The 12,511-nt window shown below is 40.1% G+C and overlaps 1 protein-coding gene across 1 annotated transcript; it reads left to right on the top strand.

The window, feature by feature from the left end:
- Positions 1–1,116: 1,116 nt before the first annotated feature.
- On the top strand, positions 1,117–11,615 carry LOC122488421 (probable inactive serine protease 58). The gene is made up of 5 exons (XM_043589751.1): positions 1,117–1,632; positions 2,409–2,565; positions 8,223–8,473; positions 10,804–10,940; positions 11,332–11,615. The coding sequence occupies exons 1-5, from the start codon at positions 1,593–1,595 to the stop codon at positions 11,479–11,481; spliced, it is 735 nt and encodes a 244-aa protein (XP_043445686.1). The 5' UTR covers positions 1,117–1,592; the 3' UTR covers positions 11,482–11,615.
- Positions 11,616–12,511: the final 896 nt, after the last annotated feature.

The raw sequence follows: 12,511 nt of genomic DNA, 5'->3' as shown, positions 1-12,511 counted from the left end.
CCTGGAAAATCTGGAGATACTAAGATTCCAGTTATTTCACAAAACAAGCATTTATATAGCATTTACTATTTGCCATTAGAACTCACTGTTCTGAGCACTTTGTAAATAGATCATCTGAACAGATCAGTGAGGAGTAGAGATTGAATCAGTAATCAAAAATCTCCCAGCACAGAAAATCCATGGCCAGACCTCACTGGCAAATTCTACCAAACACTTGAAGAGGAAATTAACACCAATCTTTCTCAGACTCTTCCAAAAAGTTGAAGAGGAGGGAATACTTCTGAACTCATTCTATGAGGCCAACATGAGCCTGATCCCAAAGCCAGAGAAGGACATCACAAAAAAAGAAAATTGTAAACCAATATCCCTGATTGAACCCACATTTATTTCATATGTCTGGGGGGTACAGTCATGAAGTTATCATGTAAGGCTAACTTATAAAGAGGAATATTGAAAAGAGTAATACATGTGAAAGACAAAAAGTGTACATGGAAAGGGATTGGCTGTATTCAGACTATTCAGTAAGAGCACCCCAGATCCAAAGATCAGAGAGTCTCAGCAAGATGGTTTTACCTGAAGACACCTTAGAGGGAGTAAGAAACAAGTTACAGGTGTGGAGATTTGCATTAAAACAAAACAAAACAAAACAAAACAAAACAAAACAAAAACAATTATTTTCCAGTCGGGACTTCTCAGCTGAACAGAAAGTGTTTTCTCTATGTGTAGCCAGTTGCAAGGTAATAAAGAGTTCTAAGCCTAGCTAATCATTCGTGAGATGAAGAATGGGGAAGTTGGAGGGTCTGTCTGGCCACCTCAGCAGTTACAAGCAAACTGGGAAAGGTGTTTGGCCTTGTCACAGGTAAACAGGGGAGTCATCCCAAGCTCTACAGGAGCCATGAGAAAGAGTGGATGGAGTCTCTAGTAACTCGTGTGTGGAAGGGTAATTCTTTGTGGTAAGCCATTTCCCTGCGCACAAAAGTGCCACAGGATTTTTGACAGCCACTGTCTTCTGGGAGCACAGGGCTCAGATAAAGTTCGATATGGCAGAGAAAATCTAGAGACTCAGGGCCGAGTCCTGACTTTGTCAGTAACTTCCATGAGGACCACAGCTGCCTCATGATGAAAATGGGGGTGGGGAAAGGCTTGTTACATTTATTTCACATCCCAGTGTTTGATGAGTCTCTAAGAATGGCAGAGGGACTCTTTAGAAGAAGGGAGACAGCAAGTGAGGGCAGAGAGAGAGGGGACCCAGTCACAAAGGGAGGAGGGGACAACAAAGAAAGGCTATGTCACAGAGAGGGAGGAAAAATGTCAGCAGATACATCATAACTCCTGAGATATTTGGGATCAGAGAAGAAGCACCAGGGGTTTGACTTGGTCTGCTACTTCCTCTCTTGCACCCAGATCAGAGACAGCGCCCAACCAGGCCTTATACAATTGGGGTTTGAGCCCTAGTTTCAAGACTGCTATAAGATTTTTGCTTCTCCTCCTAACCCCCAGTTAATGTTTCTCCCCAGCTGTCTTTGCCAAGGGCACTTGGACTAAGGATTGGGACATTTACAGCTTGATCCAGTGCAAGATCACTGCTCGCCATGAAGCCCTGTCTCATCTTCACTCTCCTGAGTGCAGCTGGTGAGTGGCTGGCCTGGGCCTCCTGGCGAGGGATGGGACAGTGGTCAGGAGGGTTGGGAGGGTCAGAAGGGGAAGCAGTCAGCCACAGCTGAAGAGACAGGAAGAGGCAGGAATTTCCTTCAATTAACTGTTGAAAAAAACAAAAGGAATCTCTAGCCATGTGACTTATCCCATCAGCGGGCTCTCCCATCCCCTCTGAGACCTGTGAGCAAGTTGGAATATGTCACTATAGTGCCCCACTCTTTCCTGAGGATCGAATGTGTGATACCTTAGCCTGCCACTTTCCCTGGACAGCCATGCTTCCCTCTGCCTGGCAGATGGACTCAGAAGTGTGGGCAGGGAAGGCAGGCAGGCCGGGGGCAGTGCACTGGAGGCCCCGGGGCCCTGCCCAAAGCCTTTCCATCCCCTCACTACCAAAGGCAGGTGGTATGCAATCATTACTTCCATGCTTGGTTGGCATGTTAATTAAAAATAATGTTTTGAAAGGAATAATTCACTTCCCCCCATTTTTATAATACACCACACTACCAGTCAAGAGTTCCTGATCAGCCCATGAGTTAATGTTAATATGCTTCCTTCTCAACCAAAGACAATGTCCCTGAAGCATATAGCTTGGGTGGCATGCGTGATTCTCTCTGATTTTTAAAAAGATGTTTAAAATAATTTGAAGTCCTTGGTATTATCTCTGAAAACCTTAGGCTGAAAAAAACTACCCTAAGTGTTGCCCCACAACCTGTTTGACTCTCTCTCTACCTGTGATTCTGTCAATTCTTTAGGAGTCATTTTGGCCAGAGAGTCTGAAGCTGATAAGCTGAACTTACCAGAAGATTTTACTATTCCTTACATGGTCTACTTGCAGTCCAGCCCAGAACCCTGTGTGGGGACTCTCATTCACCCTGAGTGGGTACTGACAGCTGCCCACTGCCCCTTACCGTAAGTATCCCTTTGTTCTTGGGACTGGGAGGGATCTATTTAAAGAAAAGCAAGTCTTATAGGATATCCCGGCAAGTCTTAATGACATTCTAAAGGAACCAGAAGACCCAGAAAGAGAGAGGATATCCTTCCCAATGGGAAAAGTAACACCCATTTGGGTGGCTTAAGAGGAGATCAATAGGAAGGTGTCAGGAAACTCTCTCATGGAGAATAACTAATATTATATATATATATATATATATATATACACATATATATATATATACACATATATATATGCCCCCAAATATATAAGTCAGTTAATAACAAACATAAAGAAACCCATTGATAAAAATACCCTAATAGTAGGGGTCTTTAACACCTCACTTACAGCAATGGACTGAAGCAGAAAATCACCAAGGAAACAATGGCTTTGAATGACACTGGGCTAGATGTACTTAACAGATATATTCAAAACATTTCATCCTAAAGCAGAAGAATACAGATTCTTCTCAAGTACAAATGGAACATTCTCCAGAATAGAACACATACTGGGTCACAAATCAACCTTCAACAGGTACAAAAAGACTGAGATCATACCATGTGTATTTTCAGATAACAATGCTGTAACACTTAAAATCAACCACAGAAAAAATTTGGAAAGCCCCCAAATACATGGAGGCTAAAGAACATCCTACTAAAGAATGAATGGGTTAATCAGGAAATCAATGAAAGAATTAAAAAGTACATGGGAGCAAAAGAAAATGAAAACATGACAGCCCAAAGCCTTTGGGATGCCACAAAGGCAGCCCTAAGAGGATTACAATTGCATTCAGTACATTGCAATTCAGACCTATCTCAAGAAGCAAGAAAGGTCCCAAATACACAACCTAACCTTACATCTAAAAGGTGCTAGAAAAGGAGCAGCAAATAAAACCTAAAGCCAGAAGAAGAAGGAAAAAAAATAAAGATTAGAACAGAAATAAATGATACAGAAACAAACAAACAAACAAACAAACAAAAAACCCCAGTAGAACAGATCAATGAAACTAAATGCTGGTTCTTTGAAAGAATAAAATTGATAAACCCCTAGCCAGATGTATCACAAAGAAAAGAGAGAGGACCCAAATAAAATAAATCATGATAAAATCATGAATGAAGGAGGAGAGATCACAACCAACACATCAAATACAAACAATTATAAGAGAATACTCTGAAAAATTATATGCCAACAAACTGGACAGTCTGGAAGAAATGGAAAAATTCCTGGAAACTCATGCACAACCAAAACTGAAACAGGAAGAAATATAAAACTTAAAAAAAAATTTTAATGTTTATTTATTTTTGAGAGTGAGAGACAGAGTGTGAGAGGGGGAGGGGCGGAGAGAGAGGGAGACAGAATCTGAAGCAGGCTCTAGGCTCTGAGCTGTCAGCACAGAGCCCGATGCGGGCTTTGAACTCACAGACCGTGAGATCATGACCTGAGCTGAAGATGGACGCTTAACTGACTGAGCTACCCAGGTGCCCCAGAAATATAAAATTTAAACAGACCCATAACCAGCAAAGAAATTGAATCAGTAATCAAAAATCTCCCAACAAACAAGAGTCCTGGGCCAGATGGCTTCCCAGGGGAATTCTACCAGACCTTTAAAGAAGAGTTAATACCTATTCTTCTTATTGTTCCAAAAAATAGAAATGGAAGGAAAGCTTCCAAACTCATTCTATGAAGCTATAATTACACTGATTCCAAAATCAAAGACCCCACTAAAAATGAGAATTACAGTCAATATCCCTGAGGAAGCTGGATGAAAAAATTCTCAACAAGATACTAGCAAATTGAATTCAACAGTATGTTAAAAGAATTATTCACCATGATCAAGTAGGATTTATTCCTGGGCAGCAGGGCTGGCTCAGTATTCACAAATCAATGTGATTCATCACCTTAATTAAAGAAAGGATAAGAACCATATGATCCTCTTAATAGATGCAGAAAAAGCATTTGACAAAATACAGCATCCTTTCTTGATAAAAACCCTCAAGAAAGTAGGGATAGAAGGAACATACCTCAACATCGTAAAGGGCATATACAAAGACCCACAGCTAATATCATCCTCAATACAGAAAAACTGAGAGCTTTTTCCCCAAGGTCAAGAACACGACAGAGATGTCCACTCCCAGCACTGTTCTTCAACATCTGGAAGTCCTAGCTTCAGTAATCAGACAATAAAAGGCATACAAATTGGCAAGGAAGAAGTCAAACTTTTACTCTTCGCAGATGACATGATACTCTTTGTGGAAAACTCAAAGGACTCGACCAAATAATTTCTAGAACTGATACATGAATTCAGCAAAGTCACAAGATATATAATCAACATACAGTGGGGTGCTTGGGTGGCTCAGTTCATTAAGCATCTGATTCCCAATTTTGGCGAAAGTCATGATCTCATGGTTCATAAGTTCAAGCCCCATCTGGGGCTCTGTGCTGAGTGAGGAGCCTGCTTGGGATTCTCTATCTCCCTCTTTCTCTCAAAATAAATAAATATGTTAAAAAAAATAAAATGAAATCAACATACAGAAATCAGTTGCATTTCCATACACCAATAATGCAGTAGCAGGAGAGGAAATCAAGGAATTGATCCCATTTACAACCGCACCAAAACCATAAGATACCCAGGAATAAACCTAAACAAAGAGGAAAGAGATCTGTATACTGAAAACTATAGAAATCTTATGAAAGAAATTGAAGAAGATACCAAGAAATGGAAAAACAGTCTATGCTCATAGATAGGAAAACAAATATTATTAAAATGTCTGTACTACCCAAAGCAATCTACACATTCAATACAATCCCTGTCAAAATAACACCAGCATTCTTTGCAGAGCTAGAACAAATAATTCTAAAATTTGTGTAGAAAAGATCCCAAATAAGCGAAGTAATGTTGAAAAAGAAAACCAAAGTTGGAGACACCACAATTCTGGACTTCAAGCTGTATTATTAAAGTTGTAATCATTAAGACAGTATGGTACTGGCACAAAAACAGACACACAGATCAATAGAACAGAATAGAGAACCCACAAATCTATGGCCAACTAATCTTCAACAAAACAGGAAAGAATGTCGAAGGAAAAAAGACAGTCTCTTCAGCAAATGGTGCTGGGAGAACTGGACAGCAACATGCAGAAGAATAAAACTGGACCACTTTCTTATACTATACACAAAAATAAATTCAAAATGGATTAAAGACCTAAATATGAGACAGGAAAGCATCAAAATTCTAAAGGAGAAAACAGGCAGCAACCTCTTTGATCCTGGCCGCAGCAACTTCTTACTAAACACTCTCCAAAGGCAAGGGAAACGAAAGCAAAAATGAACTATTGGGACCTCATCAAGATAAAACCTTCTGCACAGCAAAGGAAACAATCAGCAGAACGAAAAGGCAACCGACAGAATGGGAGAAGATATTTGTAAATGACATATCAGATAAAGGATTAGTATCCAAAATGTACAAAGAACTTATCAAACTCAACACCTAAAAAACAAATAATCCAGTGATGAAATGGGCAAAAGACATGAACACTTTTCCAAAGAAGACATCCAGATGGCTAATAGACACATGAAAAGATGCTCAATATCACTCATCATCAGAGAAATACAGATCAAAACCACAGTGAGGTACCAACTCACACCTGTCAGAACAGCTAAAATTAACAACTCAGGAAACAACAGATGTTGGCAAGGATGCAGGGAAAGGGGAACTCTTTTCCACTGTTGGTGGGAATGCAAACTGGTGCAGCCACTCAGAAAACACAGTATGGAGGTTACTCAAAAAATTAAAAACAGAGCTACCCTACGAACTAGCAATTTCACTACTAGGTATTTATCCAAAGGATACAAAAATGCTGATTTGAAGGCAAATGCACCCCAATATTTATAATGGCATTATCAACAATAACCAAATTATGGAAAGAGCTCAAATGTCCATGACTGATGAACGGATAAAGAAGATGTGATATATATAGATATATGGAATATATAGATATATGGAATATATAGATATATGGAATATATAGATATGGAATATATATAGATATGTAATATATATAGATATGGAACATATAGATATGGAATATATATAGACATGGAATATATAGATATGGAATATATATAGATATGGAATATAGATATATATGGAATATATATTTGGAATATAGATATATGGAATATATATAATGGAATATATATATATATGTATGGAATATATATATATATATAATGGAATGTTACTTGGCAATCAAAAAGAATGAAATTTTTCCATTTGCAACAACATGGATGGAACTAGAGTGTATTATGCTAAGTGAAATAAGTCGGTCAGAGAAAGATAAATATGTGATTTCACTCCTATGTGGAATTAAAGAAACAAAAGATGAACATAGGGGAAAGGAAGGAAAAATAAAATAAGATAAAAACAGGAAGACAAACCATATCTTAAATATAGAGAACAAATGGAGTTGCTGGAGGGGGGATGGGCTAAATGGGTGATGGGCATTATTGAGGGCACATGTTGGGATGAGCACTGGGTGTTGTATGTAAGCGATGAATCACTGAATTCTACTCCTGAAACCAAATACTATAGTATATGTTAACTACCTTGACTTTAAATTTTTTTTTCTTTTTTCAACGTTTATTTTTATTTTTGGGACAGAGAGAGACAGAGCATGAACGGGGGAGGGGCAGAGAGAGAGGGAGACACAGAATCGGAAACAGGTTCCAGGCTCTGAGCCATCAGCCCAGAGCCCGACGCGGGGCTCGAACTCCCGGACCGCGAGATCGTGACCTGGCTGAAGTCGGACGCTCAACCGACTGCGCCACCCAGGCGCCCCATGTTAACTACCTTGACTTTAAATAAAAAGATAAAGTTTTGAAAAAAAACACAAAACATAAAACAAACAAAAACCCCAAACACAGATGGGATCTCTGCTCTGCACATCATAAGAAATATGAAGTAAAGACAGTTCATCCCCTCCCAAGAACTGGAGTTGGAAAACTTGATGTTCTTCTCTCAGCCAGATCTAATGCATGAATGGTTTTTGTAGGAAATGGCTCTTGTATCCGTAGCATGATTGGACTCCTGGTGTAGAAGCGCGTATGTTGGAATGTGTCCAGGGAATATAATGGAAAATGATAAGTGGGCATCCTGATAGATTAAGAGCCTTGGGAATCAGTGATAAAAGTAGGCAGCACATCATAAATATAATGACATGGGGGCTATAGAGGGGCTGGGAGATACCTAAGAATATCCAGAAGTGAAGGGTTCAATACACTTGCTCAAGAGCTGCTTGGGACAATGGAGTGCGGGCACATCTCTATCACCTGCCTATGCATGTTTTCCAAATCTTAATAATAATAATAATAATAATAATAATAAACAATACTAGACTGTACCAAGTGCACTCGAGGTGGCAGATACACCCCAGGTTTTATATACACACTGACTCTAGACTCTACAACCCCATAAACTATTAGTAGTCTTTCACAAACCAAAGCAGGTCACTTCAGTTTTCAAGTCTGAGAGACAAAATTAAGATGATTGGGGGGGGGGGTCAGTTCTGGCATTTTTGTGGTTCTGACATTCTTTGACCCTGCTCTTCTCTATCTCCTTGACCTTTTTCTTCCAAAGTGTTAAAATCCGACTGGGAGTTTATCAACCCAGCGTCAAAAATAAGAAAGAGCAGATACGGAATTACTCACTGATTGTGCCCTCCCCTGAATTCAAAGCACAATCTCTGGAGAATGACCTGATGCTGATAAAATTGTCCAAGGCTGCTGCGCTCAACTCCCACGTGGGAACCATAGCCATATCTATGGAACACTTAGCATTTAACGATTCCTGCTTTATCCCAACCTGGACTTGGAATGGATACAAAAACCGTAAGTGTTCGACTCTGTTCTTCATCCTGAGGAGGTTTTGGAGTTGGGGAAAATGTGGAGGGATTTACATGAAGGGAATGGCAGCTATGAGGTAATGTTCCTGACCCTCGTGATTACTGCCAGGACTTTATCCTGCCGAGAGATAAAATCCGAAGAGGCTGATACAGGGCAGCCAATCTGATACCAATGAGTAGAGCCACAGGAACTGTGGTATCTCTAGAACATTCAAGACCAGAGTCTGGGGAACTGAATTCAAATAATGGTTGGGGGAACCAGGAGTCCTCACTCTAAAGACAGTATCAAAGCATCTTGTGGGAGGGTAGCTCACTGTCTTCTTGATGGCTGCTGACAGTCCAGCAAGCAATTCATCAAGCAGCAGTGGGAAAACAAAAACAGAGCATGTGGGGAGCTGGCAGAAGATACTCCCCATCCCCCGCCGCAGACAACCACACCTATATCGATACGATTCACTCAGGTGGACCCGGAGAGGTGGGGGTGGCTGAGGGAGCTGCTCCTATACACAGAAGGCAACTTTTATACCTGCTGCTTCATCCAACAGTCCCCCCTTAGAAGTGGACACCAGGGCATGCACAGGGGACTTGATTATGACATACTGTTGGTGTCTCTCTGGCCCGACCTACCAGTGGGAAAAACTGCCACAGCCTCTGCTTCAGGCACACATGTCTCCAGCCTCTCAGCTCTCATTGGCATGGGCAGAGGGGACCTGGTCTCTGCAGAAGCATGTCTCACCACGGGCACTTGAGGAAGAGAGTTGCTTTCTTACGCATCTGTTGACTGTTGGTGGCCTTTACTTCATGTGGCTGCTAGTAACCCATCGGGCTCTCTGTATTGTCAAAGGATGATGGGGGCACCACTCAATATCTGAAATGAAGTGATAAAGCTAAATTTATTGCTGATCACAGTGAGGAAGAACAATGCTGAGCAGACAAAGTCTCCCTGAGCAGAGCAGAGTACTGGGACTATATGCGGTTTGGGAGAAGTTTTTTGAACAGGGATTACAAGACTTTAAGAAGCTTAAGGGGGTTGATGTCTATAGAGGCATGGTTGTTGTGTGAGATTGTTGTTCACTGCTTGGCACTTTGAGGCATGTTTATTGCAGGTGGTCTGATTGGCTGACTTTAAAAAGTGACACTGATTGATCAGCTCGATGAAACTGTGTTCACTGAGGCAAATGTCATGATATTAATCAAGTTTAAACCCTGGGCTGATAGCCACAGAACACTCCTATCTTTCCTGTAAAACAAAACAAAAACAAAAACAAATAAACAAAAAAAACAAATAAAAAGTGAGAACTTTGATATTCTCAGTATTTGGCAATTTCATTTTTAATTCAGAAGCAACATTCCTGGGAATCTAAATGAATATTTTTTTTCTAAGCAAATTGAAGTTTACAGTTTTTATCCTTGACTTTACAAGCCTTATTCAAAGTAATCAAAAAATAATTTATTACATATCATTTGAAAACAAAATAAAATCAAATGAAGGTTTTATCACATAGGTTCTTCATGTCAGAATCACAGTGACAAAATAATTCTGTAAGCTCTTTGGTGCAAGGCTTCAAATATTTGTTAGGAATTCATTATTTCAAGTACTTGGTTACTTTCACCTAGCTTATTCTATTCATTTCAATTCAATTCCCATAAAAACTTAAAACTGAACATAACTCCCCTCTTTCTTGTCTGACCTGACACTTTGTGTTTTAGGACATTAGGTTGGATACACTATGAGAAAAATTCTGCTCCATAAGCGACACTAGGCTTAGTTTGAGCAATCTCTAATCAGTTTTGTTGTTTCCTTCCTCCTTGTCACTCTCCACCAGAGATTAGAATTCTTTAATACTGTGGTCAGAATCCTTGCATCCTAAGGTTAACAGCTGAGTAACAATCACTATGAGGAAGATGAGCACCATAACTTCATACACTTACAAATAATCCACTTTTAAACAATCTATTTCATTAAAAAACAGCTTCAGACACATTAAAAATAGTTTTTTTCCCTTTATGATTAAATGTAAAAAATTCGATGCCAAAAATAAAGGTTTCTTAGGGACAATGGCTTTGTGTCTGACTGCTTTTATGTCATTTATAATCTTTTCATGGGTTTTGAAAGGTTTCTAAATTAGGCAAGTAGAGAGGGAACTACAGATCTGATTTCTGATGTGAGGGGGACATCATGTTCTGAATCTACTGATTTGACACAGATATTGAATGAGAAACCCTAAGAAGGATTTCTCAAAATAGGAGCCGATTACAAGAGTATGTGTGATAAGCAGAGTGACTAGATGTTATTTGTCTTCCTTTTCCCCACAGTCAGCGACCCTGACATCCTGACTTGGATAAACCAATATTCTCTCCCCCTCAATGACTGCCAGAACATGGTGGGACAAATAATGGCAGCACGCATCATGTGTGTGGGACAACCTTTAAACATCTTATCTAGAACTAAGGTAACTTTCTTCAGACAGAAAGATAGCAAGGGGACTTTGAAGGTAGTTGAGGAAAATCACATGGCACTCATCCAAAAGGCCTGGAGTCCCTCTCCTCTCTCCCCCGAGATTTTGGGTTTGTCATTAGTTCCCCTTCCCTCATTTTACAATGGGAAAGACTCTGGGTGGAATCATTTGTCCCTTCTCCTCTTTCTTCCATTCAGTTTGGGCTTGAGCTTGAACCAAGAGAGGTGAGATCTAGGTGGACGTGAAGAGACGGTTGTTACCTTTCAAAAACAAATGAGTCCCGTCCTTTAGATGCCTCTGCAACTATAATATACCACCTCTTTGGATTTATTCTTGTCCCATGAGGACAAAGCAACATTGACCTCCTATTCCTTCTCTCTGGCAGGAAGTTTCAGCTGCCCCGGCCATCTGTGATGGGAGGTTGCATGGAATCTTGTCCTGGGCCAAAGGAAGTATCACCCTGGGAAGTGAAGGGTTCTTCACAGAAGTTTATCACCATGCAAGATGGATCTTGAAAGTCATAAATAACTACTGAGGCTCTTCCATTCCCCTGTCTTCAGTGCAACATCTTCATAATTTCTACACTGAATTCACAGCTCTTGATCTTTCTTGTTCTTGAACAGAGTTCAAACAGAAAACATTCAGTGAACAAAAAAAATGAACTAAGAACTCATGCTGTGATCACTGATCTCTTGATATATAAACTGTAAGCATGATGAGAAATGTAACAACACCCCACCATTTGTTCATTCAATCAAAAATTATTGCGTTATCAGCAATTTAGTAGGCACCGCATATGAAAGGGATAAAAGAGTGACTCTCATCTCCATCAAACAGCCGATTATTCTACCTGATGACTATTATTACAATGGAGATAAGACGTTTCATGAGAGCACAGAGAAAGCCATTCTGGGTGTCAGAGCCAGGGAAGGTTTCACCAAATAGACAACTTAGGGAAGACTTTTATAAAGCTGAGGGGATAGTTAAGTAGAAGTCAGAAAAGCACAAGAATGTGGCATGTTCTGGATAATATAGGTATATAAGTAATACTGGAGGGTAGAAAATAAATTGTAGAGGAGGAGACCAGGTGTGAAAAATGATTCTTATGTAGAGGTGAGCAAGGGTTAGATAGTGAAAGGCTTGACCTCTTTGGGGAAGGAATTTAGATTTTTATCTTGTTGGAATCAGAGGGGGTGTCACTAAAACCTCCATGGTAGAGAGAGCATCATCAAATTTCTGAATTTGGACTAAAGAAGCAGAGTCTCTACAGTTTACATGTATTGACTGTGAGTAGAAAGAGAAAGGGAAGTGTCTGGAATAATTTACAGGTTTCTGACTTGGGCAACTGGTTAGGTGGCGGTTCACAAAGATAACAGGAAGAGAATCAATGTTTTCATGTGTAAAGAATCAGGAGCATGGTCATGAGTAGGACCCTGAAGGACAAGTTATATTTGAGATCCCTGAAGGACATGGAGATGGTCATTTCTAGCAGACAGCTGGAGACAAAGATCTGGATCTCAGATGTCTAAGCAAAAACAACAGGGAGTTGTCTGTTTATGGGTGGT

This window comes from Prionailurus bengalensis, chromosome A2 (genome assembly GCF_016509475.1).
Source record: "Prionailurus bengalensis isolate Pbe53 chromosome A2, Fcat_Pben_1.1_paternal_pri, whole genome shotgun sequence".
NCBI lineage: Eukaryota > Metazoa > Chordata > Mammalia > Carnivora > Felidae > Prionailurus > Prionailurus bengalensis.
The sequence above is the reverse complement of the archived record's forward strand: the minus strand, read 5'-3'. Positions and strand labels throughout refer to the sequence as shown.

Bases quoted from the DNA above. Each gene is read 5' to 3' on its own strand.
- LOC122488421 (XM_043589751.1), top strand. From the start codon at position 1,593: ATGAAGCCCTGTCTCATCTTCACTCTCCTGAGTGCAGCTG. The intron at 1,633-2,408 runs GTGAGTGGCTGG...TCAATTCTTTAG, and splicing joins CACTCTCCTGAGTGCAGCTG to GAGTCATTTTGGCCAGAGAG. The intron at 10,941-11,331 runs GTAACTTTCTTC...TCTCTCTGGCAG, and splicing joins ACATCTTATCTAGAACTAAG to GAAGTTTCAGCTGCCCCGGC.